The sequence below is a fragment of the Cimex lectularius genome, unplaced genomic scaffold, assembly GCF_000648675.2.
Source record: "Cimex lectularius strain Harlan isolate CLEC.00 unplaced genomic scaffold, Clec_2.1 scaffold27, whole genome shotgun sequence".
NCBI classification, from domain to species: domain Eukaryota; kingdom Metazoa; phylum Arthropoda; class Insecta; order Hemiptera; family Cimicidae; genus Cimex; species Cimex lectularius.
Window position 1 is genome coordinate 1,827,278 of NW_019392670.1, and position 27,735 is coordinate 1,855,012.

At 34.3% G+C, this 27,735-nt stretch overlaps 2 protein-coding genes across 3 annotated transcripts; both read left to right on the top strand.

Annotated features, from left to right (window-relative positions):
* On the top strand, positions 1-5,776 carry LOC106667239 (poly(U)-specific endoribonuclease homolog). Its single transcript, XM_014395078.2, has 5 exons — positions 1-264; positions 2,779-2,926; positions 4,063-4,259; positions 4,948-5,183; positions 5,336-5,776. Exons 1-5 carry the CDS (start codon positions 207-209, stop codon positions 5,570-5,572), a joined length of 876 nt encoding a protein of 291 aa, XP_014250564.1. The 5' UTR covers positions 1-206; the 3' UTR covers positions 5,573-5,776.
* Positions 5,777-10,094: 4,318 nt separating this feature from the next.
* Positions 10,095-27,626, top strand: LOC106667210 (probable 2-oxoglutarate dehydrogenase E1 component DHKTD1, mitochondrial). Of its 2 annotated transcripts, XM_014395026.2 has the most exons (20): positions 10,095-10,443; positions 10,596-10,803; positions 12,114-12,237; positions 12,671-12,836; positions 14,134-14,356; positions 14,433-14,594; positions 14,940-15,013; positions 15,444-15,554; positions 16,932-17,153; positions 17,212-17,369; positions 17,466-17,601; positions 18,961-19,089; positions 19,155-19,275; positions 19,744-19,883; positions 22,116-22,272; positions 22,341-22,543; positions 22,613-22,733; positions 25,786-25,977; positions 27,314-27,399; positions 27,455-27,626. In XM_014395026.2, exons 2-20 carry the CDS (start codon positions 10,605-10,607, stop codon positions 27,560-27,562), a joined length of 2,832 nt encoding a protein of 943 aa, XP_014250512.1. In that variant the 5' UTR covers positions 10,095-10,443; positions 10,596-10,604; the 3' UTR covers positions 27,563-27,626. The 2 variants fall into 2 exon arrangements, with proteins under 2 accessions (XP_014250512.1, XP_014250511.1); XM_014395025.2 differs by lacking the exon at positions 10,095-10,443 and having other exon boundaries at positions 10,522-10,803.
* The last annotated feature ends 109 nt before the right edge of the window (positions 27,627-27,735 follow it).

Genomic DNA, 27,735 nt, shown 5'->3' on the forward strand with positions numbered 1-27,735 from the left:
TTGTCAACCTGATTACTGTAGACGGAATGATGACTGTGATCGCTTTACGACGGAAATCGTACGGCCTGATAACGCAATGGTGTTAGTAATTACTAAAAACGGTTAGTTGTCTCACTTCTCCATAGGGATGGAGTGGGGGCACTCCAGGTAGTTCGCAGGATTCCATTTCGCCTTGGTTTTCAGATTGACCTAGACTGTCGACCGCGATGGTTCTCATCTTTTTCATCTTGGCCTCTGGCCTAGTCAATTCTGCCATCGGTGTTGGTAAGTTAAAAAAATAAAAATATTCTAATATTTTTCCAGCAGTGAAAATACAAAACACAATTTTCCTAAGAAACAAGGTTTGTCAAAACAAGTCGAAAATAGAATGCTATTTTTGATTTTATAAAAAAAACTGTTTTCCTGCTTGTCTTTTGATGGTTCAATTTTAATATAAATGTCTAGTCTTATCACAGAATTTGGTAGATCACATATATCAGGTATAAACGTGAACATTTTAAGTCAAGTTTACTTCTTTAACAAGTATGAAGAATTTGATAGTACTATAAATCATGTTTCACTGACTACTCTTTCCATTTCTCTGAAGAGAATCAGGACTGTCCACCTCCACATAGTGGAGACTAAAATCCGAAACTCATTTCTAAAAATTCAGACTAAAAAAGAAGTAATGCTGCCAAAAGGTCGCCAGAAGGCCCGACGATGCTTCCCAAACCAACCCATCAGCTATTAGTTTAAAATATTGGAAAAGAAGAATGGAGAAACTGCTGGGGTCGGCAAAATAAAAATAATCGTGGCAAACTGTGGTGGGTTACGAAAGACTTCGGTCCCTGGTCCTTGGAGAACGGGTCGAAAAGGGAAAAGGCCATACTGACACGACTATGCATAGGTTGTATGAAAATAACGCACAGCTCACAGACGCCTTCTGGCCGGAAAGCGACCTTGTGCAAGAACAGAATAATGAGCACCTTTTCAATTGTAGTTTTGACTACAAAGACGATATTTTGACGTATCATCAGACCTGTGCGTAGTCTTGGGGCATGACAGTGGGTACTTCAGAGCTCAAAGGATTTTTAAATTTATATAATGTTTATGTTTGTGTTAATTTATTGGAATGAATGTAATTTATTAGACTGAAAGGAAAGGGTTGTTTAACCCCACCCTGAGGAATATTGAGTACTCTGGGGTGAGTGTGTGAAACCTGGAGAGGAATAGTATTAGCAAGAGTGTAGTTGGTTCAACCCTGCCCCAAGGAATATCGAGTACTCTGGGGGAGTGAATGTGACCAGACTTCTATGTTTGTGGTGATGTATATTGTATGTTTTATTCTGTAGTTGACAACCTGAGGTACAAATGAGAGGCTAGCATATTAGGATATTGGCTTGGTTTTTGTATAAAAGCAGAGTGTCAGTAACAGATCAAGATGCTCAAATGGCTGCAGGGTGAAAAATTGGCGTGAAAGACCAGAAAGAGAAGCAAAAACACAGAGAGCTGGCGATGACCTCAGCTGTTTGTCAGCTCTTAAACTTTAAAGTTTTTAAGACTATAACAATTTATTAATTTAATAAGGTTTCTAGTGGTATATCCTATTCGTGAAATAATTCGAACCAAAATGCAGAAATTTTATGCTAATGGGAAAAAAGTAGTGACAATGTGACCCTTCTAGAACTTACAATTTATTGTGTTTCCAAAACTACTAAATTTAAAATTTGTTAAAAACCTAAATTTGCAATCTCATTGGAAAAATTCACAGTAGAGCTTGGAAAATTTCAAAACAACTTCTATGTTTAATGAGATTTTTATAAAAAAGCTAAAAAAATTATCTTAATTTGGCTGTTTGCTATGGTTATTGTCTCTGTTCTATGGGTCGTGTTTGATTTTACGTTGAATTTTTCTTTTTTATGCTTTTTTAAAAGCTTATTAAACAAAGAAGTTATGGAATTTGCCAAGCTCTATCCTGAATTTTTCCAACAAGACAGCAAATTTAGTTTTTTTAATCAATTTTAAATTTAGCAGTTTAAAAAAAAATATAGTTTTCCTTTTTACCAAAAATAAAATTTGAAGTTCTGGAAGGGTGTTTCCATAAAAGAAATTTAATGATCTTTTCAATGCTTTTTTTTGTTGGATTTTCCCAAAAATGGTTAGTTCAGGAGCTACAATTTGATTTAAGATGAAAACCGTTGATAGTTGAAAATAACATAAAATGTTGAATATCTACAAAGGGTTGAGAATTGGACCATGGTTCATATGAATGTTTTTGCATTCTGGAGGTGTGAATTCACTGGCAAAGTTTGTGAAGCTAGTAGCTTGACACCCGGTATATTCAACATTAGCAATTAGGTTCTAATATTTTTGCGTGTTCCACTTACAAGTACACAACTTAACTTTTCATTTTCATACTACTCTGCCAATTTAATTTTAAAGATGGTTGGATACAAACCAGTAGAATTGGTATCTTGCCTTGAAAGAGTTATACTCTTTATCAATTCTGCTCTCATTTTATCAGGTTTTTTTTAAAGAATGTAAATGGAACGAATCGAGTTATATCTAATACAAATTAGAATTATCAAAATCTACAGTTATCAGGAAAATTCAAATACCATTTTTTGTTTTGACTAAGCAAACTGCTTACTAATCAAAATGAATAAACGTATATCTCTTGTGCGCAAAAATTGCACCAATGTTTCTATTAATCGAGTCATATTTTAACTACCTGCAGGGTGCACCTATGACAAACAATATATTTTTTATTTATATTAAGCGGTTTTTTCTTTGTTTCAGGCAAAGTGCGTCACATTGCTGATGAGGACATAAAAGCTTTCACTGAAGAGTTGCTGACAAAGGACCAAAACAATGCCGGGAAGCTAGTTACAATGAACCTCCAGGGGAAATCTCCTTATGGTTCAACTAAAGACGAGGCTCCTAATGAGTAAGTTTTCTTTCTCGGAATGGATTAACTCTAAAGACTGCATTTTTTAAATATATATTAAATTAAACTATCATTAAAAATGCTTTGTATTTTTGCATGTTCTCCAATGAATGTACGGCCTCATATATTTTGTAGTACAATACAATTTCAATGCATTTTACTAAACTAAGCTGGGAGACTACATGATTACTTTAATATCTTGTATTTATTATGTTGTTGCCTTGTATGCCACAATTAATTGATTATAATTATCAAGACATCATTTCTCATAATGCCACAGGTAGGCTACACATCACTCTTCCTGTGCATACTATCCACAGTATGAAAATATGCTGGATAGTTAGCTGTCACCATGAATGACATATTGGGAATTGTTCACTAGCAATTAAGTGGTCATATGTCAGCCGACTAAGTCCAATTCTTATTCCCGTTTTATTGTTATTTCTTTATTGATTGGATACCAAGAACTGGAGGTGTTGCCCTGAGCACTGAAGCTTTACAGCTAATTGTACTTCTTTCATTTTGTGGGAGCTTACAACAGTTGTGTAAATTGAGCCCCCAGCTGGTGTTCTTCCAACAAAAATACTCATTTTCGAGTGGATCGGGATTGAATTCAAAGTCTCCTTTATGTGCCACAAAAAATCTAGAGGTGATGATGGGTTGTACTAGCCGAGAGTCTGACCCCTTAACCACTCGTCTACTGCAGTCCCCCTCTTCATTAGTGCAGTTCCTCAATGTGAGTGTCGTTAAGATGAATTTCAGGCCACAGATAATCCTGGATTCCTTCAATGTGAGCTCACCTTCCTCGATTTAAACTTGCTAAAGGATTTAAGTGGAAAGCAACTGTAGAAATTTTCACTTCGGTATTTTGAAAGCTATTTATCATATTTAGAGAATTTTCACAGGCAGAGGCATATGTGTTACACACATAATTAATTTTTGAGGCATACTAAGCTTCAGTACAATTTAAGTATGCTACTTTTACAAGCCACCTATGAAGTATACCTAAAAATCTCAATTATATTTTGTCAAACTTTTAACACTCAAGCTTGAAATAAAATGACATCATTATAAGTAATCTAACATTTGTTTTAACCATGCTATTTTTTTTTCATTTTTGTTTTGTATTTTGTCAGTTTAATAAAGATGGACAAAAGTGTGCTGGAAATCCCCACAATTAAAAAGATTCTGCCTTTATATGATAACTATGATGCAGATGCTAATCATGATGAAGTTGTGACACCCGAAGAGCGTAAAGAAGAACTGGCCTTTTTAGATGCTGTATTGAGCACACCGTCAATGCAATTAACGAAAAAGTTTCTTCAAGATAAATGTAAATACAACTTTTAACATAATTTAAAAATATTTTGCAACATTGCATTAATAATTAAGTTTTTGTCTCAAGGTCTAGTCCACATTTGGGATAGACACATTTGGTTGTTATAGTTGAACAATGAAAAACAGTAAAATAAAAATAAAACAAATAAATACGATAGGTTATCAAACATGAGTTATTTTAATAAATGAACACGGGGGCGTTGGAGGATGCAATGGTTTAGGGGTTGACTTGCATTGAAACCCGACAAATTTACAAATGGTTCTTTTTTTTTCTTTTTTTTTCAAAAATAACGACACCCCGTGGGTTGATATGANTAAAATAACTCATGTTTGATAAAATGAAAAATTTGTGAAAGGGCGGAATTGAGAACCCTCAATTTTCGGCTCAATATTCTGCTGCTCTAACCACTTGAGCTACTGTGACTTCGATTGCACATGCAACAAACTTCTTATTTTAACTCCCCGTTTTGTGGCATGAGTGATCACGGTATCTCATGTGGTTAGAGCAGTGGTGTATTGAGCCGAAGGTTGTGGGTTCAAATCCTGCTCGTGACGCTAACTTTTTCATCTCAAGCAAGACTTTAGATAAAAAGTATAATTAGTTGAAATAATTAAATAGGTCAATTATGACTGGTAGACATATAAGGATTATTATCATTGTTTTTTAATATTTTTTTTTGTAGTGCTGGTTCCCAAAACAGATGAAGCATTTAAAAACTTCATGAAAGACATGTGGTTCACCGTTTTCTCAAGGGGTAACAAAAAAAAAGGATCCTCAGCCTTTGAACATATATTCCTTGGAGAAATGAAGAAAGGTGAAGTGTCTGGCCTTCACAACTGGCTGTTTTTCCAGCACCAAGAGAAAAAGAAGGCAATCAACTACATCGGCTGGGTGAAGAACATGGAGTTTTCAGGCAAAGTAAGTAATAATAACCAGGTTAATGGCGTTGTAATTTAAATATATTTATCATATAGGTATTTGCATTTTGAATAGTTTCTGTCTGAGAATTGTTCAGAACTATTTTTAATTGGTAATTACTTTGCAGATAATAAATATTTTTTCTGTTTCAGAGAGGAGGTGTTTTGAAAGTGAGGTATACATGGAACAACGTGAATAAACCGGCCGGCACGATGTTTTATGGTACAAGCCCTGAATTTGAAATGGCCATTTATACAGTATGCTTTGTCACCAGGAAGAATGACAAATGTAATATCGTATTGAGCGGGAAACCATTGCAAGTTTTAACTTACGCATTTGACGTTGACGGGAAAAGTGTCATAAGCAGCGCTTACCCCAATTTAGTCTAATTCATAATTAGTTACAAAATGCCACAAGTCTAAAAACCATCATTGATATTATTTTTAAATTTTTTAATTATTAATTTTGTGATTGGCATTATAATACATGATTATGAATAACACATATGTATTTTTATATATTGTAAGTATTTTAGATCTTATACATGAATATTTTATACAGATCTGATAAAATACATTCCTTAAGAAAATTAATTTTATCCTCATTCCTGTGACATTCTTATTTTACAGAAAATAACAATAAATCATTTGATTAAAATAGTTTGCTATTACTTTTTTTTTTTAATTTTTTAAACAATAGGGCATACCTCATGTTTTGTAGCCCATAATGACTTTCTTGACTCTAGTATACTGATACTACAGTACTAGATTAATTCTTTAGCTTTTGAATATTTACTCAAGCCTATTTATACACTACTTGATTGATTAAAAAGTTTAAGTGATTAAATGCACCGATAATATTTATGGGTTGTGTGCTTAGTGATAAATATATAATAAATTTAAATATACAATTATAGCAAACATGTCCAATTGTTTCTCCACTGTTGTTTTAGTTTGAAAATTTATAATAAAATGCTAGCGTAAACATTCCAAATCTGATTGAACACTATAAAAAAAGTAAAGTAATTCTTGAAATACAGGAGGTCATAACATTTAACTACCCATTGAGGGTCAAGAATTTCATACCTCATAATTACACAGGGATTAATGAAATAAAATTTTGTTGTTAAAAAAAATATTAGGGTGATTTCTTTGGAGTTTTGAGAACAATATTAGAATGTTAAAGCAGTGTAAACAAAATAAATAATACAAAGTATTGATACTATAAACAAACACAGTTTATAGAAGGGTACTCTCAACATAGCAAGTCTCACAATTAACTTCTGAATTACCTAAAATGAATAAAACATACTAATTATTTCTAATGTCATCTGTGTAAATATTTGTCTTCTAATATTTGTTGATTTAAAAATGCCAATAACCTTTTACTCTGTCATCACCAAATTAGCATTCAAAATTGTCAAACTAGTGTGAGTAAATACGAGATTTACATATGAAAGACAACCTAAGAAAGACATCTTTCTTCCTAAAAGTTCCTATGCAGGAAAAATTATTTGAGGTCATATTTATTTCCCGTTAAACCCAAAAGTTCTGGAAAAGGTCCACAGTTATGAGTGAACACGAGTTGTAAGGAAGAGATGGTTGGTTCACTTTTCTCGCAGTGTACAGTGGTAAGTGAATTTAAAGTACAATAGAGTGTATTAAGCAAGGACAATTCTTATGTAACACGATTATGAGCATGTCCATGATTCCAAACACCCATTCAATACGGCTATTGTGATGAGTGAGAAATAATTATACACCCAAGGTCAAGGATCCAATATAACTCTTTTATTGAGAACAATGTGGAGTAACACTTTGTAAAAGTGAAAAAGATTTTCCAAACTTTAACACATTGTTGCACAAGTATAAAAAAAAGTTCCAATCTAGTAAGAGGTCGAATGCTTGGAATTGTCAAATTTTAGATCTCATTGTTTCCTCACTCTCAGGATCTCTTCCACAGAGTAGCTTTTTATTTTCCTGGTTGAGACTTCAAGGAACTAGGATTTTTTTCACCTGGTGAATACAACAAGTATGTGGTAATTTCATTCTTCATTAATTTGCTCAGTTCTGCTTTTAAGGCATGAGGGCTGCTCTTGCTTTCTGCAAGTTTGTCAGCCTGTTGCCTTCAGTCCCCTCATGTAAGTCTAAGTGCTTGTAGACAACTGTTTTTTTTTTTTCCATCGGACAACGGACCATGTTTTTTACCGAACTTGCAGTGTTGTATAGGCTATAACTACTGCTGGGTGCTTGACAGTGAAGAAAGTGCGATTAACCACACCAGTGTATTGATGCGTGTAGATGCTGCCTGCTTTCCGCCCCTTTACATTATCATGTTTATGTCATGTTTCAAATTATCATGTATTATCAATAAAATTTAAATGTTTTTTCTGCATCCAATAGTAATTGTAAAAATTAATTGGAAAAAAAAAATGAAATTCACCATGTTGTTCCCCCTTTCCAATAATATAGGATGTACCCACAATGTCCTTTTTGTTTTTCTGTTTCTTTTTGTGTTTTTCTTGTTTAAATATTAGGCCAATAAGAGTTTTATTTGTTATTGTTCGACATTATACACATGTGTAAGCTCCTTGGCTACCAGTTCAAAATTGATCCTGGGAGAGACGGTAATTGAAGCTAAGATCCATCTTATACGAATACAAAGATGTTCTCTGATGGGGGGAAAGGGTGTCTACAAGCGCTCCTCTAAAGCCTTCAGGCTTCATTGCTACTAGATTGCCTGAGAATATATGTGAGCACCTTTTAATCCCTTTTTAGGTATTTCTTGTGCACAGAGTCCTATTGCACTCTGCTTGGAAAATAGATGTTGTTGAGGCGTAGGGGTTTCGCTAGGTCAAAATTGTGGCTTTTGACTCCTACCCACACTCCAAGTTCCACTTTAATTCCATCTGGATAATTAGTCTCTCTATTGATTTCAGGGTCTTTATTCTTCCAAACATCTCTTATTATTATTTTTATTTATAAGAGTGGATTTTATGATGGCTTAATGTTAGGTCGAGGTTTATTTTATTTTGTTAGAAGAGTATTTTCTCCTTTCATATGACATCCTCTGGAATACAATGGTTTTACTTACATTGCTTAACTAATTAATAGAAATGATGAATGGTGGAGTGAGTGCGGTGTTCAAACCTTTTTAAAAAGATAGTTCCTAGTCACAGTTACTGTGAGTAGGAACTATCTTTTTAAAAAGGATTGCTTAATAAGGTAATGCTAAGACAAGCCAGTCTTTTTAATTTTTTGAATTGATCAGGTGTCTTCTTTTTCAAGGTTTTGTAACACTATACCAGACTTCTTTATGTGACCAGGGATTGTACTTTATGTTTTACTTCAAAATATTTCGCCCACACTTGTTATGGCATTTGCTTTTTGTATTGCTTTGTACTATATATTCCTTTCAGGTGTGCTTTCGGGCAAGATATGAGATATGTTTTTAGGGTTTCTATTTAAATCCTTTTACTCACACCATCTTCCTACAATATGTAGTGTGTTTTGTACCTGATTTAGGTTATTATATTCTAGAGCTCTCTTTCAGGCATTTGGCTTTTCCTCTCAATAGTAGGAATCTCACTCTGTATAGTTTTTGCACCAACATGTTCTGCTGTTCGTTTTTCTTCCTGGAAATATCTGCTGTTCTCTGTCTATATGCCTGCTGAGACCACAGTGCCCAGGCAACAGTCTTATTATTTTAGTCCTAATACATCCTAGGTTTAGTAGTTCAGCCGTTAGTTTCTCAGATGGTTTGTGAGGTGACTCTGTACCACTCACCCAACAAAAGTGACACAAATTAGAGAACAACGGTACATTCTACAGTACAATTCAAGACACAGTTCTTATTTTCCCTTTTTACTTAATAATTAATTATAGTTAAAAATGTGTTCAAAATTATATTGTAAAAACTCTGTAAACATGTAAATATGTCTGTATATAAAATGGAATTAAGCTAGAAAAGGAATAAACAAAATATAAACGATCTGAGGAAGCCAATTCCTGCTGATTGCAGCAAGACCTTCCAAATATATATATCCCTGGCTATCTGAGGATCATTAGTCAACATACAGTTTTTAAAAAGCTTAAAACTCAGATCAATCATCTTACTTCATAATCATCCTAGTCATCAATCATAATCATCTTAAAACTACACTAATTTATTAACTCAATGAGAAAGGAAACCGGTAAGCTTACGGAGGTAGATTAAGCGAACAAGAGATCCCACGAACTACAATCTCGGGACAGGGTATCGCTGACATGACTGTGGAGTCTCACCCTCCTCCACTGGTCCTTCTCAGAGTTCCTTCAAGGTTTGAGTCCGTACACCTCTTGGCAACGAAGAGACTTCCTTCCCGAAGACTCGAAAGGACCTTTGAGCTCATGGTTTCAGGGTGCCCGGTGCATCACTCATCGGTCCTTTGCATGACCAACTCCCTCTCTCGCTAGCCTTAAGGAATCTTGTGGTCGACAGCAATAGCACCCTTTTCAGGGCCAACACTACAATACCACCCTCGTGAGAAGCACCACAACTTAGATTAAACTATTGTGATGGATCTGCTGGACTTATGTGATAGTATGGATCCCCAAACCGAACAAGGGTTCTGGTTCCATCATCAGTGCAGCACCCCTTGCAAGATCATCTACTTCCATAAAAATAAAACGGTTTATAACACGATATAACATTTTTTATATTTGACTACCATACAAAGCCACATTTTGCGACAAAAGTCAGCGCATAGGTAACTCAGATTGTGTCGAAAAGGATGTGAGAGTGAAATGAGGTCATTATTTGATATGTCGGAATGAGGCGAAGGCGAAGAGCCAATTGTTTGTGGGCGTCGTTTAAAAATAGCCAAATAGAATAAAATAGTGAACTCCGCCCGGTGTTAGACTGCATAACGGCCCACCTTTCAGCAGGCTTCTGCACTTCTACATCTACAGCGGGCCAGCTTAAGACCTTGGCACCAAATCAGATAACAGTGGAAGTGAATACACAGATAACGAGCTTTTTTTTAACTGATTGCAGACATGTAGACAATCGAGAATTTGACAGGCCATAACTCATTACAGATTTTACGACTTGGCATTTGTTAGGTGATTGAATAAAACGTACACGGTGTAAAATCCAATTCAATCGACGGAAAGTGAACGGCCCAAAAGCTGATTCCTTATAATTAATTTTTATCAAAGACGGTTTCGCATACCTATGATTAATATTTTGAAGTGTAATTGATCTCGAAACAACCCAAAAGGTAAAAAAAGTATAAAAAAGGCACGTTTCCATACTGTTAATCAGAACATTTTATATTATCTAATATCAATAATATAAGATAACACATATGTGATAAGGAGGTCATTTTTTGTGAGTGTGTGCTCCCTTCAAAATTCAACTCTTCACTCTTAGGCTTTAGAAATGCTTTGTGCTTCGGAGCCCGCGATAATAAAGATGAATCCGTCCGTTTTCAACTGGCTGAGGATAGGGGCGACACGTCCGACACGGCAGCACGTTTTGAAACGTTTCGCAGGCCACCGGCCTCACTTACAATTCAGGCAGTACCAGTGGAAAACAGGAGTTTACGGCCACAAACCAAAGGAGTCGAACAGAGTCCTAGGTAAACTCTTTAGATTGTCTTGTATGAATGCATTTATTAGCGTGAATGGTCTAAGGTTATATCCTACATGCAACAAACCTAAGCTAGTAAAAAATTCGGCATACACTCAGTATTAATGACCAGAAAAGGAGGTTAAGAACACATGGAAAAATTTGGATTTGGGATTTATATATGCTCAAATCTGCACTATGTGCAGATTTGAATCCTTCACTTTTTCCAGTTAACCGGCAATTCCAGCTTTTGCAATTTGCAATAAATTACAGGCAGGAATCTAGAATTACATCATCTGGGTGTTGGCGGTCCGTGGCCAGAACTCGGTCTTATCCACCCAGCCACCGGGATGGGGTTTCGGATGCTGTCAACAGCTAGGTCAATTCAGCATCCAACACAGTTCCTAGATTCAAACTCATTCACACCCAAATATGTTATTTTCTATTTACCATTAATTCAATGAGGGTTGTGGAGTACTCAATATTTCTTCATCACCCTCTACAATATTATACAACTAAACTAACCTAAAATTGAAAAATTCGAATTTAAATTTTGGATGTATATAAGCTCAAATCAGCACTATGTGGAGAGTTGAACCTATCACTTCTTGCAGTTAACCGGCAATTCCAGCTTTTGGAATTTGCAGTTAATTATAGGCAGGAATCTAGAATCACATCCCCAGGGTGTTGGCAGACTGGGGGCCAGAACTCTGTCAATTAGTTGTACCATTCTTCGACGCTTCTAGTATTATGTTTAGGATGTCAATCTTTTTGAAAAGTAAAATTTGATCCTGAGCCAAACTTGATAACACTGGGTCATAGATTTCTTTTAGAATATCAATATACATGTATTGATCTGTTATTCCTTCAATTATCTTTAAGTTGCCTACTCCAGTTGTAGCCATAGAACCCAAACAATGGTACTTCTTCCTATGTGTTTAAATGTGGGGCATAAGTTGTTTAATATCATAGCCTCACTTTTTCTCCTCAACACTCTAACATTGCCATCAGTACTAAAAATATTGAATTCACATTGATCGGTGAAAATAACTGTCACAAAAGCTAGAAGGCTGAACAAGGAATTTTTTTTTACAAACGCCAGCTGCTTACCTTGGTTTACTTTGCTAATAAGAGGCTTTTAGCAAGCAGATCGTAGTTTGATATTATTTTGTGATGAATTACTTATGGTTTGAGTTTATAGTTATTTCTTATAGAAACCTATTTAAAAAAATTGCTACATCATAAGGGGTGTATTATCTTACTGCTGTATCCATTTTCCATGAATATGACTTACATTTAAAGTAAACTCATTTATTCCAGGAGACAAATGCATATTTGACCCTAAAAATGACAATGCAAAATTATACCCACTGGTTGCTGCTTATAGGGAACACGGGCATAAGAAAGCACAGACCAATCCAGCAAATTTTTCGACACATACGTTGTAAGTAGTAAGTAGTTTTTTCAGTGAAACTAATGACTATTGATGAGTATGAACTTTATATGACAAATACTTGGAAATTGCAATGGCCAGAATTATTGGCCCAACATTGGAAAAACTGATTTATTAATGCATTGTCTTTGAATAAATATGGTTTAATTTGTCTGAACACATTATTTGTCAAATTTTTAACAATTTTCTTTCTATGTTTATTTTTATGAGTTTAGAACAATGCAAAGCTTCTCAGCCAAAGAATGCCTTTTCTTTTTCTTATATATTATTATTTATTTATTATACTAGAATGAAATAAAATTTTATAACAGAATATTAACTTTGAACATAATAAATTGAATACTTTAGACCTGAAATGATCTTCCCCTCCCAATGTTGTACAATATTATCTGAAAATTTTGGTTTATATTTTATACATTTACAGGGAAGTTCCTGAGCTTAACTTGAATTGCTACGGTCTAAATTCAAAGGAAAAATATTCATTTGATGGATTATTGAATGATAAACAGGATGGTACTGTTGATGACGCTGTACAGTGGCTAGAGGATACATATTGTGGCAAAATAAGCGTTGAATTCACTCATCTAGATGTAAGTCAAAAATAAAATAAGAATTTAAAGGTAATGCCGGTACATTTAAGACTTAGAAACGGCATCATTCAGTGTAATTTTTTGGAAATGTTGCATTGAGATCATGAGACACCTAGTTTGATCATTTCCATTTACCCTGGCTTGTAAAGAAATCTCCAACAAACCAGGATGATACATTATTACATTGTATATTTTTTTTATCTTTTGCAAGTATTAATGCACAATTTGTACGTATTTTAAATGAATATTGCAAAAATCCTGATTGTTTTTATCTAATAGTACTTTTTATAGATATTCTTAACCCCTTCATAAACTAATCATTAATTAATTGTTATGACTATGAAAATGTAGTTCTTTATAGTGGCCATTGGCAACTTAATTATCACCTTAGTACAAATACATTGAACTAGAAGGCTGCAGTGCTTTTGAAATACCAAACTCCCACTTTGTAATATTTTCATCATCATCACAATCCTTATAGTACACAGTTGGATCCAAAATGGAATGGAGGAGGAGGAAGTGAATAGTGGCCCAAAATTTGATTTAGCAAAACCTCTGGGCCCCACACAATCAATTTTCCAGGCTGAGATGCATGTAGTAGAACTGTACACAAGAAATATTCAAAAAAGGACTGAAAGGACATATTCCCAGACAGTCAAGCAGCACTGTAGACCCTAGAGGCCACTACCTTCAAAATTGATTTTGAAAAGGACTAACATACCTCAATATTCTGGGAAAACACAACCAAGTAACTCTGATTTAGAGGTAAAGCCAATGCTGGTACATTTAAGACTTAGAAACGACACCATTTATTGTAATGCCAGGATACAAGGGGATGGAAGGCAAGAAACAGTCTGACAAATTAGTTGAAGCGGGTAAAACCCTCACACCGTAAATTGGCGTAAAATAATAGGCCTTTATACTGTCCATTGTCTGCTTAATTATCACCATTAAAAAAACAAAAAACTTAGAAATTTCACAGCTATGAAACAACAGAGACATCTAAACATACCTTTGTGGCTTCAAAGCTTTAGCCTGGAAATGATACAGCCACTTGGGAAAGGCAAAACGAATGCCTAGGGAAATAATTGATATAATATATATGGTCAATTCCACCTTAAGGTCTAAATAAGGTCTTTAAGTCCCATCGTAAAAAAGGAGACTATTGTCCAGTGATCCCAGGTGGTGGGGAGACTGACAATGAAATAGATAAAATACTTATAGAAAATATAATTTTATCATATTATTTAAAAATAAGTAAATTTTCTACGTCTGCTAACACGTTTTTTCCATTTAGAACCTAGATGAGCGAGAATGGTTTCAGAAAAAATATGAAGAAGTGGTTCACAAGCATACAATAGATCATGAGTATGAAAAAGAAAATTTGAAAGTTTTATTACAGTCACAGACATTTGAAAATTTTCTCAAGTTGAAATTTGTGACACTGAAACGATATAGTGGCGAAGGGGCAGAAAGTGCCCTGTCATTTTTTCTAGAGCTCTTTAACATAGCAAGCTTAGGTATTCTTATTTTTACTCTTTATCATATCGATACAATTTATTCAATTTAATTTAATTTATTTAATTTTCGTTTTAGACGGTGTCACAGACATAGTCGTAGCAGCGCACCACCGAGGGAGATTAAGTTTCATCACAGGGCTTCTAGGTATGCCTCCAGAGATATTGTTTAGAAAAGTCAGAGGAAAATCTGAATTTCCTCCTGAGTACACACTGAATGGAGATGTCATAAGCCATTTATGTAAGTATTGCTCTGACAGGTTAAATTTTTAAGCTAATAATTGATTTACCAAAGAAAAATATTTTTATACTATGATATAAATTAAATAAAACTATGGATCCATATTGAAAACAAGAATTTTGACAATTAAATATATATACACTATGCGGGCTGTAGAAAACTCATGACAAGATTTACTGGGCTGCTAGATGCCGATTGATAAATTAATGAACATTTAGAGAAATACTATAAAAATCTAATAAAGTTGTTCTTTTCAATTTAAATTTTGTAGATATATAAATCATTTCTAATAGTTGCGATGCTTAGCAATGAACCCTTTTTAAGAAATTGTATTTAATATTTCAGGTCCATCTGCCACTTTGAAGTACAACGGAAAAGAGATTAATGTTAGAATGACCAATTTGCCTTCTCATTTAGAGGTTTGTACAATGCATTTAATTAATCCTTAAGGTCGTGGGTTCGAATCCCGCTCATGACTAACTTTTTCATCTCAACCAAGACTTTATTTAAAAAGTATAATTAATGTATTTAATGTTTTATCCATTTTTTCAAATTGTATGTTATCACTCTTTGTGACCAATATGGATCTTTTTATTATAATTTTTTTTCTCTTCAATTCAGTACAAATTGAACAATAAAATAAGTATGTTTGATCGTTTCCGATCATTTTGGTCTGTCTATCCTCACTGGAACTGGGTTTTAGTATCAAAGATGGAATGCCAAAATTTGAAAGGAACCAGTGAGGATAGGTGGATCAAAATGAAGTAACTTCTAAACTACAGGTTCTTCTCCTTAGAAATCTCACAATTTTAACAAAATAAGTTTTAAAACGTGTCAATTATATTTTAGGCAGTCTGTCCTGTGTCATTAGGACAAACAAGGGCACTTCAACAGCTCAAATCAGAAGGTGATTATGGAAAAAGCAATGGCAGATTTGGCGATCAAGTTTTAAATGTACAAGTAGGTAGAAACAAACATTTTCTCAAATTGTAAAATATTATAGGCAAATATATTCTCTGCCCAACTTGCTTCCCCCCAAATTCACTACTAAAGTGTAATTCTGGAATTTTTTCTTTATTTCACAGGATACTGATTACTATTTCTGTAAGCTCAAATCTGCACATGTACTATCACTTCTTGCAGTCCACTGGCAATTCCAACTTTTGTAGTTTACAATAAATTACTGGCAGGCCTTGAGAATCACCCACCCTGGGTGTTTGCAATCCAGGGTCAGACCCTCTGTCTTATCCCTCTAGCCGCCAAGGTTGGGCTCCGGGTGCCGTCAACAGCTAGGTCATTTCAGCACACAATGCAATCAGTACTTAAATCCATTCACACTCACCCGCATTATTAAATACATTCTTTCTTACTTACATACCATTCACTGAGTTAGGATGGTGAAGTACTCTATATTCCTCCATCACCCTTTACATCTATTATATACATAACTTAATTGAAGGTTAATAACTTAATATTCCACCATCGGCCCTCTCACACATTCACACCAAAGTACGTATATTACCCTCAACCTACACTTGTTGACACATACCAATACATGTATATTATGTATGTTTCCTTCAAAAGGCAGAACAGGGGACCCAAATACTCGCTGCTGTGCACAAGCACAATCCTCATATCAGGTGGCATTCCTACATGCTCTCTATATAGAGCCAATGAATTGCACCCTTTAATTAGGTAGGACGCATGAAGCAACTGTTCTCTAAATGCTGGACACATACGCGGGCTTTGATAAAAAGTAAGAGTCTGTGTCAAAATCGCATGACCCATTCTTACTTGGTGAGGATGACTCCCTTCTACGAGTTGGCTGTTCTGTGGGCCTTATATCGACAGTGATCTTGATATGTGTGATTATCTCTGCCCATCTGGCCCACCGGCATCGCCACTTTCTTTTAATCACTTTTTTCAGTACATGTTTAGCGTCAGACAGCAAAGCGGTGGTTAAGTCCAGAGATTGGGATGACCTGGCCTTAACCGCCTCATCCGCCTTTTCATTACCCTCTAGACCTGGTACTCAGACAACAGCCACCATTTTTCCAAGACACTCCAGTTCATGGTATTTTCACAGGATAATTTTAAATAGTTATTAGTCGATTTGCTTTGAAATTTTTAAAGTTGGTCATCAAAAGTTGAATAATGAGAAAGTGCCTCAGTATTAATTTTTAATAGTAATTCCACCTAGTTATTCACAATTATTTCAGAAAGATTGTCTTTAAAAAAAACAACAAACAAATGGAATATTTCAACCAAAGTTTAAAGCACTTTTGGATCTATTATTGCAGTACCTTGCCTAATTCGAAATAAATTATGTTTAATTAGGTTCATGGTGATGCTTCACTTATGGGTCAAGGAGTAAGCCAGGAGAGTTTGATTATGAGTTGTCTACCACATTTCCAAGTTGGTGGATCCGTACATTTGATTATTAACAATCAAGTTGGCTTCACTACACCTCCTTCTTGTGGAAGGGGGACGCGGTATGCTTCTGATGTAGCAAAGATCATATCTGCACCTGTGCTACACGTAAACGGAGATTTCCCAAATGTATGTATTCAGTTTTCATACATCAGAGTAGGGAAATAAAAATTAAAAAATTGTACAGGAAGTCATAAAGGCAACACGGATTGCTATGGATTATCAGCGAAAATTCCGGAAGACTATTTTTATCGATCTCATCTGCTATAGAAAATGGGGACATAATGAGGTAGATGATCCAACATTTACAAATCCTTCTCTCTATAGAGTTATTAATAGTAAGAGGTAGTATTATAGTTTAGTACTTTTTCATATTCTCTTTCTTGTTTGACACCATCTTAGACACAAATATTAATAAATTTACTTTAATTTTTATTGTAGTACTGTTCCTGATATGTATGCTGCTTATTTAATTAATAAAAAAGTCACAACAAAGGAAGAAGTTAATAAAATTGAGAATGATTATTCGAAAGAACTTAATAAACGTTTCCATGGAGTTGATTCATTCGTTCCACAGGTATAAATTTATTTACCGACTGAAGTATTTATAGTCCAGATGATCTAAGTAGGTTTATGATCGTTTAATATACAGGGTGATTCGTTACTAGTACAACAAAGTTAGTCAGGTGTTTCTACACCTCAAATGCGACAAAAAAGTTCATATGGTCCGATTCTCAACACTTTTGCAGATATTCAACATTTTATTTTCTAGCATCTATGGTTTTCATCATGAATCTACTCATAGCTCTTGAACTATTCATTTTTACTGAAATAAAAAAAAACATCAAAAGGAGCGTTAAATTTCTTATAAGAAGGCACCCTTTTAGAACTTTCAATTTAATTTTTGGTAAAAACAAACACTAAATCTTTCAAAAACTGGTAAATTTAAAATTAGTAAAAAAACTAAATTTGCAACCTCATTGCAAACATTCTTGGTAGAGCAAATTTCATAACACTTTGTGTAATAATATTTCTAGCCATATACCATTTTCTTTAATTGTATCGAACCAAAATGCAGAAATTTTATGCAAAATCGGAAAAAAGTGGTGACAGTGTGAAAAATGGGGAATGGGGTTAATCCAGTAATTCAATTTTTTGTCCTGGGCATCATTTAAGAAAAAGAAAGAAAAAACACAATTAAATTCACTAGTTTCGTGGTCCGGTAGGCTTTTAGTTGAGATAAAAAGTCAATGGCACGAGCGGGATTCGAACTCACGATCTTCAGCTAGATACGTCGCTGCTCTACCACTTGAGCTATCGTAACGTCGATCCACTCGGACACCAACTTCCCGCTCGTGCCATTGACTTTTTTATCTCAACTAAAAACCTTAATTAATTGAAAGATATTAATAGTTCAAGCGGACCACGAAAGTAGTGAATTAATGATTTAAAAAAATGAAGCACACTTCACTAAAGCTCTCCGTCGCCATTTCAATTGTCGTCGAGAATCAAAACCGATTACACGACATTTGAAAAATGGCAAAAGGAGGGAAAAACACAATGAACAGCCAAAGCAGAAAAATAAGAAAAAATATCCACATAGAAAAAAGACAAAAGACAAGAAGAAGAATAATGATGCATAAGTTGTAAAACCCTACTTTAACCTAATGGAAAGAAAAATGAAACAACACATAAAAAAAAGAGATAATAAACAAAATGAACAACCAAAGTAGAACAACAGGACAAAATACCTACACTAAACACAGACAAAAAAAGAACATATGTTGTAAAACCCAACTTTAACTTAATAGAACAGAACAAAACAAAGAAAAAAATCAATGCAATTTGGTTATTTTGAAATGAAAAAAAGTGTATATTGTGATTTTTTATTGTTACACATACATTTATGCATACATTTAAATTTTTTATATTGTAGGTATATAACCAAGAATTATGGAGCAATTATCGCCTAGCACCAAATGCAGTCACATCATGGGACACAGGGCTAGATACAGATCTTTTAAGGTTTATTGGAGAAAAATCAGTCGAAGCTCCTGAAAAATTTGTAAGCGATATTATCCTACACTCAACTGCAAATATTAAAACTGATCAACTGAATGTTTTTTTAAGCCTCTTCATCCTAACTTGGTAAAAAACCATATACAGTCACGATTATCTAAATTACAGTCAGGAAATTCACTAGACTGGGGTACTTGTGAGGCATTAGCTATAGGCTCTCTTTTATACCAAGGTAAGCTAACAAACATTCAACAATTTGAAAAAAATGTTAAGTGACTGACTGGTATATTTAGGATAAGTTATTTGTTTTTAGTGTTTTCCTAAGTGTACTACTTTTTAATTTTTGTTCACTTCTAATCGTCATAGCTTTAATTTTTATCTCTTCACAGTTTACTGTACCTATACAGGTTATAGGTATCTCAAAAAAGAAAAAAAATCAACGTAATTTGGTTATCTTGAAATAAAAAAAAGAAGTGTGTATTGTGATTTCACTGTGTTTTATTTTGTAAATCCTTTCATTTTTAAGAAGAACATTTTGTCCATATATTTGATCAATATTATCATTCTTTATTTAGAAACTGATGTGGGAAATTTATTGTAATTTACGTATTACATGGAAATTTCATCTTAATTGTAATAATTTATCACTCTTTTTATTAATTTTTTTTACAGTTGCATTATTTTTTAAAATTTATTTTAGGTTTTAATGTGAGAATTTGTGGACAAGATGTCGGCAGAGGGACATTCGCTCATAGACATGCCATATTCGTAAATCATGAAACTGACGATGTCTATGTTCCTTTGAACAATATTAGCCCTGAACAACATGGTCATTTGGAGGTAAACATTTCCCACTAGCTTTAATAATAAGGTTCAATTTCCAGAATTTTGCTGTATTAAGCAATTTTTGTTGTCAAACTGATAAAATAGGTATTTTCTTCGTACTTCAATATTTTCTCTGCTTCATAGAAAATGATTGAATTATTCATATGTAACCTATCCATAAGCCCTAACCCTAACCTAATCACTTTCTAAGATGGAGGAGCCTAGGTTTGATCTTGACATTGACTTCTTGGCCTAAATGTGACCTTTTTACTGTTTTTAGTACTGTTTGGCTGTTTGATTGTATAAGGTTTTTTGTCACTATCTTTTTTAAGATTTTCTGTGGCAAGTAAATTTAAGTTTGAAAAATGGAGGCCTACTTCCCGAACAAATTTGATCATGTTTTTTTGGTTTACAAAAAATATAACCCGGTTCCTTCACTGGTTTTGGTGCTGTATTTTACCATATAATTGTATTCGATTTCTCCTTTGTAATCTGGGTTTTTCACTGTCTTTATGCTGGGTGTGATTCCTACTCACTCTCTGCAAGGGGCCAAGTGTCGCCCTATTTGACCAAGTGTGACACAAAGTGAGCAACCTTCCTTTCTTTACAAGTAGGACACCTGCATGGGGTTTGCCTCAAAACTCAATCCATTACGGCCTATTCTCAAATGGGTAAGCACAATCCCTTCCTTGTGTTTTAATTGGTGGGCAATTGCTCAGTCGTGCTCTTGACATACAAGAGCTTCTTGGACAATCTGGCCCATTGATGCTGCCAACATTCTTTTAATTGCAATCTTTCCTGCTTTTACAGCATTACTGGGGTGGATCGCAAGGGCTCCGTCTGGAAGACAAGACTTGCAGTTTTTGCCACATAATCTTTTACATTTGTCGCCCTCCAGCCCAATGTGTCCAGGTATCCAGATGACTAGCACCATTTTTTCTGAGGTGCTCCAACTAAGCATATCTCTCTAATAAGAGTATGATGAGAGGGTTGGAGGGATTCATTAGCTCATAAAGGATGCAGTATAATACACACTCCGACTAATACATCATGATGATGGGAGGATCTACCAAGATTTTGTCACAAATAGCTAAAACCGCCCTCGGGAGTTGGTACAGATGAGATAGGTAGAGCCTCCTTCATCTCGAATCACCATGATCACGAAGTGGGCAAGCCTTCGCTATACATGGCGCAGGTCATACCCTCGCTGGTTCCTGACTCATCCGTGAATACGAGACAAAAACTGGTGAACCCCGATATGAGTTCTAGGATCGCAGGTCGGTAGGGGTGTGGCAGAGGTCACGACCTCGATGAGTACAAGTATAACTAGGAGGACCCAGAGCCATTTTCCCAGCTCAAGTGCCATCCTTAAGGCTTCGCCAAAGTGAATGTCCAGGGGTTATGTCCAAGTTCGAAGTCTCTTGTATATCTGGCTATGCTTGTTTTACAGGATCATGCCTGTCAAGGGGTGACAGAAACCCAACTTGCAGGAGAAGCTGGTCAAGGGGCTGGTTCTAAATGCACCCAATACATCTCAAAGCCCCTAACACAGTTTTTTGGACTGTGGAATAGGCCACAGAAGTCTTGAGCAGAGGAATGCTTTGAATACTTTCAGTAGGGTCTCCTATATCTGCTCCCTATTTGAAGTTACCAATATACATTAGCAATCCCTTAGGTCTTATTACTTCAGTGTATAGCCAATATTCCATTTTGGGTTTTAGTCCTCATATTCATGTCTTTATCTTATCTAACAATTAAAAGGTTGTATTTTTTGAGATAAATCGCTGAAGCTGTTAAATCAATGAGGCTAAGTAGAGGTGGATGATCACTGATGACCAAACTGTTAATAATTTATTTACTTAGTTTTATTAGCTGGAATGTCAGTCTAGTGTTTTAAACAAGTATTACACAAATTTTCACTGTTTTCGATATAGTGTATAACCTACAGTTAAAAAAATTGTTTTATCTAAATAATCACCTAATTTTACAAGTTATTACTTTAGAATTAATTAAGGTTTTTAGTTGAGATAAAAAAGTCAATGGCACGAGCGGGATTCGAATTTTTATCTAAACTAAAAACCTTAATTAATTGTAATATATTAATTGGTCAAGCGGACCACGAAATTAGTGAATTTATTACTTTAGATTCACATTGCATTTATTTGTTTTCACATTCATATAATTTTCTTTATCTTTTATTTGCTTTTAAAAATTAATTATTATTATCAATTATTAATTTTATAACAGATTGCAAACAGTCATCTATCCGAAGAAGCAGCCTTAGGTTTTGAGTATGGATTCAGCTCTATTTCACCAATAAATTTAGTTATTTGGGAGGCTCAATTTGGGGATTTTTTCAACGGTGCTCAAATTCAAATAGACACGTATATTACTTCAGGAGAAGGTACAAACATAAAATCGACTACTTGATACATCTTTTAGTTTATCTGTTGACAGAAATTTAATTTTTAGATAAGTGGTTAACTCAAAGTGGAATTGTATTGTCATTACCTCACGGATACGATGGAGCGGGGCCAGAACACAGCTCTTGTAGAATGGAAAGATTTTTGCAGTTGTCAAATTCAGATGAAACAAAACCTGATGGCGACAGTGTGAATATACATGTTGTTTATCCAACAACAGCAGCTCAGTATTTCCATTTGCTCCGGCGCCAGGTACTATTATAAAAACAAATTTTAAACACAATTAGGATGTGAAAATTATGTGGACCTTTTTTTAAACAGATGATCCGAAACTTTAGGAAACCTTTAATTGTCGTCGGGCCCAAAATAATAATTCGAGCTCCCGAGGCTTCTTCATCTCTTCATGAAATGGGACCCAACACTTCTTTTATTCCGGTTATAGGTGATATTTTTAATTCTTAATATCATAGCTTCTATTAAGATAATGAAAATTTAATAAAACCGTGAAAACTATATTAAGTTTTGTTGTAATCAAGGCAAATATTTTGTACAATTAATAGATTTTTGCTTTTGTGAACATTCTTTTCATTAAGAGAAACAAAATAAGGTAAGACAGTTTTATTTACAAAACCACTCTTTTTATTGTGAGATTTCTTCTGTGGTTGATGGGATGTAAAAACTTGTAATTTGAATGATCATCTTAATCTGCCTATCCTTTGTGCTTTCAGTATTTCACCATCTTCAGTGGTCTGTGCGATTTTGTTAAGTCCAGTATGTGTTGGTACTTTGGTGGATTATGTCTGGTTTTCATCATTCTTTGTGATCTTTGCCCCTTTTTAATTGGTATAGTGCTTTGAATAGTGTGAAATTTATATGTGAACATTTTTTTTGTATCGTGATGATTCATGTAGTACTAGTATTCTTGAGGGGTTTGTGATAGTTTTTTGTGAGGTGAGTAGTTTGATTGTCCTTAAACAATTGTATGTTCTTTACATCTGCCTATTATATTTATTTTGCCCTGTCTGTTCAATTTATATGTCTCCGCATTTGCATTTTGTGGAGTTGTTCTATTTTAGTTTTTTTAGTATTCAGTTGTTCTATTGGGTTGTCCGGAAAATAATGCAGGATTTTAAGTTTTCATTAAAAAAAATCTATATAAAATATTCTGTTTACGTTTACAGGATTACTCATTTGTATGAATGTCAACACTTATTAATCCTCTTCCAAATGATATTGTTTGTTTACCTCTGTAGCATTCCGCTACTTGGAAATAATTCAGTCATCCTTATAATGTCAAAGCGAGAATTTCGTACGATTTTCTTTTACGAGTTTAAACTCGGCCGAAGCGGAGCCCAAACGGCTAGAAACATTAACCAAGTCTGGGGCGAGGGTTGTGTTAATGAGTGCACTGTGCAAAGGTGGTTTAAAAAATTTCGGGAGGGAGATTTCAGCCTTGAAGATGAAGAAGGTCGTGGAAGGCCTTCCTCTCTTAATGATGATGTTCTGCGATCAGTGGTGGAAGAAAACCCCAAAACAACTGTTCGAGAACTTGCAGAGCAACTCAAAGTCAGTAAAACGACCGTCGCTGACCACCTCAAGGCGATTGGAAAAGTGAAAAAACTCGAAAATTGGGTTCCACACTCATTAAACGATCGCCAAAAAATCAGCGCTTTGATGTTTGTGCATCACTTCTTTGTCGAAACAAAAATGACCCATTTCTGGCCAGAATTGTTACATGTGACGAAAAGTGGATTCTCTACGATAACACTAGACGTTCTGGACAGTGGCTCGACAAAGGAGAAGCTCCAAAGCCCCCAACTCATCAAAAAAAGGTAATGGTTACGGTATGGTGGGCTTCATTTGGTTTAATACACTACAGCTTCTTAAATCCTGGCGAAACCATCAATGCTGAATCATACTGTAACCAAATTAATACCATGCATCAGAAATTGGCAGTAATGAAGCCCTCTTTGGTCAATCGGAAAGGGCCCATTTTGTTGCATGACAACGCTCGACCACATGTGTCACGTGTAACGTCACAAAAATTATTGGAGCTTGGCTATGAAACTTTGCCTCACCCACCCTACTCTCCGGACCTCTCGCCTACTGACTACCATTTTTTTAGACACCTGGACCACTACTTACAACACATAATATTCAAAAATCAAACGGAACTGGAAAATGCATTTATTGACTTTATCAATTCTAAAAATTCTGAATTCTACTCAGACGGAATTAATAAGTTACCAACACGTTGGGAGAAATGTATTGAGAGTATGGGAAATTATTTTGATTAAAGAACATTGCTTTAAAGTAACTAGTTTCTTTTTTTTTGTTTAATACCAAAATCCTGCATTATTTTCCGGACAACCCAATATTTTAGGTTTTGTCACTATCTTGTCTTAGGTGGACCCTAGACCTACAATAACATTGCACAATTTCTTTTATTGTGCACTACTATTGTATGACATCTTGATCCCAGTTCATATGAATGCTAGACATAGACTAAGAAATATTGCACAATATTAACCCTAAACACTGCAGTGAAAACATATGGTGCAATAAAAGTTAATCTCATTCAAAATTTTGTTCAATCACTGAGCAAACTTCAATACTAACGCCTAAACAGTAGGAAATATTGCACAATTCATAATATTGTGCAATATAATTGATCATCTAGGCTCCACCTTAGTAATTTTCCGATTGTATTCGTGGTCTTCTCTGCTATTTTTTTCTTAATTTGGGCAATATCACACTCTCAGTACATCAATTGAGGAAGAATTAATATCACAAATCACTGTCCTGAATGGGGTCATGTGTTTTTCATTATTGTGTTTGTTTATTTATTTTGTGTGTGTGTGTGTGTGACATGATAAAACATTTTATTATGCAATATCTTCGCAGGGGTTATGAGTAGTCAACACAATCCTCCCTCCTAGAAAATCTTTGTAGTAATTCTGTTCGTATTTGTTGAATGGGGTGTCTGTTAGGTTCACAAGTGTTATTTTGTGAAGTTTGATGTGTGGGTTTATTTTTTTTTAAATTTTCTTTTTTAGATTTCCTCTTTCTCTCTTACTACCACCCAATCATATTCCCTTTGATGATAATTCCAAATTTTGTGCCTCCCAGTTTAAAAATCCCCAGGTCATGACCTCCTAACTTCCAAAATGATTAAAAACCTAATTAAAAAAGCAATAGTTTACATCACAACTGTTTTTAATGCCATAATACACACAACACACTTTACCAACCAGTGGAAATTTTTTATAATACTGATAGTTTTGTTTTAACAAGAGAAGGCAATATGCACTATCTTGGAGTGATAAAACAAATATTTTATTATTGAATAGTCCTAATAAAAAAGTAAAATAATTATTTAATGCGAAACATATTGCACAATAAATATATGCAGTCATAATGAATCATATGTTAGTAGTACTTGTTTTTTCAATTATTTATAAAGTACATAGTCTACATACATTTTTCTTTTGTAGGAGACCGAACGGTTACCGACGAGAAAAAAATTCACAAAATTTTACTAGTTTCTGGAAAACATTATTTCCCGTTGAACGATTATAAAGAGAAGAACAATATTACAGATACAGCAATTATAAGAGTAGAACAATTGGTGCCATTTCCAGTTGTACAACTACGAGATGAATTGGCTAAATTCTCAAACGTGAAAGGTACCTCTCTTTCTAATTTATCCATTAGTTGTAAAAAAAAACGTGATTATACAGGGTGTCATGCTACTCACTTCACAAACTTTGCCAGAGAATTTCACTCCTTCAGACTGAGAAACACGTTCCCCTGTACAATGGTCCGATTCTCAACCCTTTTGCATATATTCAATATTTCATTTGCTTTTTTTTCTCTCAACTATCTATGGTTTTTGTTATAAATTTACTTGTAGTTTGTGAACAATTCAATTTTGGGAAAATCCAAAAAAAGTGTCGAAAAGAGGGTTAAATTGTCTTTGAGAAGGCACTCTTCTAGAACTTTAAATTTAATTTTTCTTAAACAAACATGCTAAATCTTTCAGACTGGTAAATTTAAAATTTGTAACCTCATTGAAAAATTAACTGTAGAGCTTGGAAAATTTCATAAACAATATCTTCATTTAATAAGCTTTGTAGTGGTATGCCCTTTTATTTAATTACATCAAACTAAAATGCAGAAATTGTATGCTAAATGGGAAGAAAAAATGGTGTCTGTGAAAAAGAGGAAACGGAACACCATTTAGTTTATCTGGTATATCAACTTTTTGTACTGGACAAAATTTATTACCCAACTTTAATCACCCATGAACAGGAATAACTAGATGTACAAATGTACAACCCCCCCCCCCAATAAAAAACTTTAAGTGAATAAAAAAGCACAAAAAAGGAAAATTAAACGTAATTTAGTTGTCCACTAATGACACTATTTTTTTTTTAAAGCCTTATTTTTTACCGACAGCGGGAAGCGAACACACGACCGTGGGTCTATGAGTCAAGAGTCTTTGATGATAATCACTTGGCTACCGTGGACCTCTTCCAATGAGTTTAAAATTAAATTAACTAATTAAATATTAAATTTTTTAATTAAATTATTAAAATTACTAAATTAAATTTAGTTTTTTAAAGTTCTAAATTTTGCAATTTTTGAAAGGTTTAGCATTTTTTTGTCAAAAATTAAATTGAAAGTTCTAGAAGGGTGGGTGCCTTCTTAAAGAAATTTAACACTCTTTTCTTTGTTTCTCTTGGATTGCCCCAAAAATGTACAGTTCAGGAGCTACAAGCAGATTTATGACAAAAACTGTAGATATTTGGAAAAAAACACATAAAATGTTGAATATCCAAAGGGTTGAGAATCAGACCATTGTACAGGGGAACTATTTTGTCACTGTGGAGGAGTGAAATTCTCTGGCAAAGTTTGTGATGCAAGTAGTTGGCACCTGTACAGTAAAAATACAAATTATTTGCAAAACCATATTGAATTTTAATTGAATAATTCCTAAATGAATGTAACCGCTTCTTCCAGAATATGTGTGGGCTCAAGAAGAGCCTCAAAATATGGGGGCTTGGACATTTATGAAACCAAGATTTGAGAATCTTATTGGCAAAAGGGCAAGTATTATTGATACTATTTATTTTAACACTTCTATTAAACATTTTTTTGCAGTTGAAATTTGTCGGCAGACCACCATATGCAGCCCCTGCAGTTGGCATCGGAGAAATTCATAAAAAGGAAGCGCAATATGTAATCGAACAGCCGTTTAAAATGAATTGAACAAATTCAATTTGTAAATTTATTAATTTGTATATAAACCAAATAATACTGACTATTTGGAGAATTTTTTGTTTTTATTCAACCAGTTTTAAATTGAACTCTCGCAGTTGACAATATCTTGTTTTTCACATTGTTTATTTTTATTTATATTTTGTTATCATCACCATATTCAA

What these genes read in the sequence shown, in the direction of transcription:
- LOC106667239 (XM_014395078.2), top strand. Translation starts at nt 207, where the DNA reads ATGGTTCTCATCTTTTTCATCTTGGCCTCTGGCCTAGTCAATTCTGCC. An exon ending in AAAGTTTCTTCAAGATAAAT is followed by an intron (nt 4,260 to 4,947) that starts GTAAATACAACT and finishes TTTTTTTTGTAG; the next exon opens with TGCTGGTTCCCAAAACAGAT. An exon ending in ACATGGAGTTTTCAGGCAAA is followed by an intron (nt 5,184 to 5,335) that starts GTAAGTAATAAT and finishes TTTCTGTTTCAG; the next exon opens with AGAGGAGGTGTTTTGAAAGT.
- LOC106667210 (XM_014395026.2), top strand. Translation starts at nt 10,605, where the DNA reads ATGCTTTGTGCTTCGGAGCCCGCGATAATAAAGATGAATCCGTCCGTT. An exon ending in ATCAAGTTTTAAATGTACAA is followed by an intron (nt 15,555 to 16,931) that starts GTAGGTAGAAAC and finishes ATGTTTAATTAG; the next exon opens with GTTCATGGTGATGCTTCACT. An exon ending in TCCATTTGCTCCGGCGCCAG is followed by an intron (nt 22,544 to 22,612) that starts GTACTATTATAA and finishes TTTTTTAAACAG; the next exon opens with ATGATCCGAAACTTTAGGAA.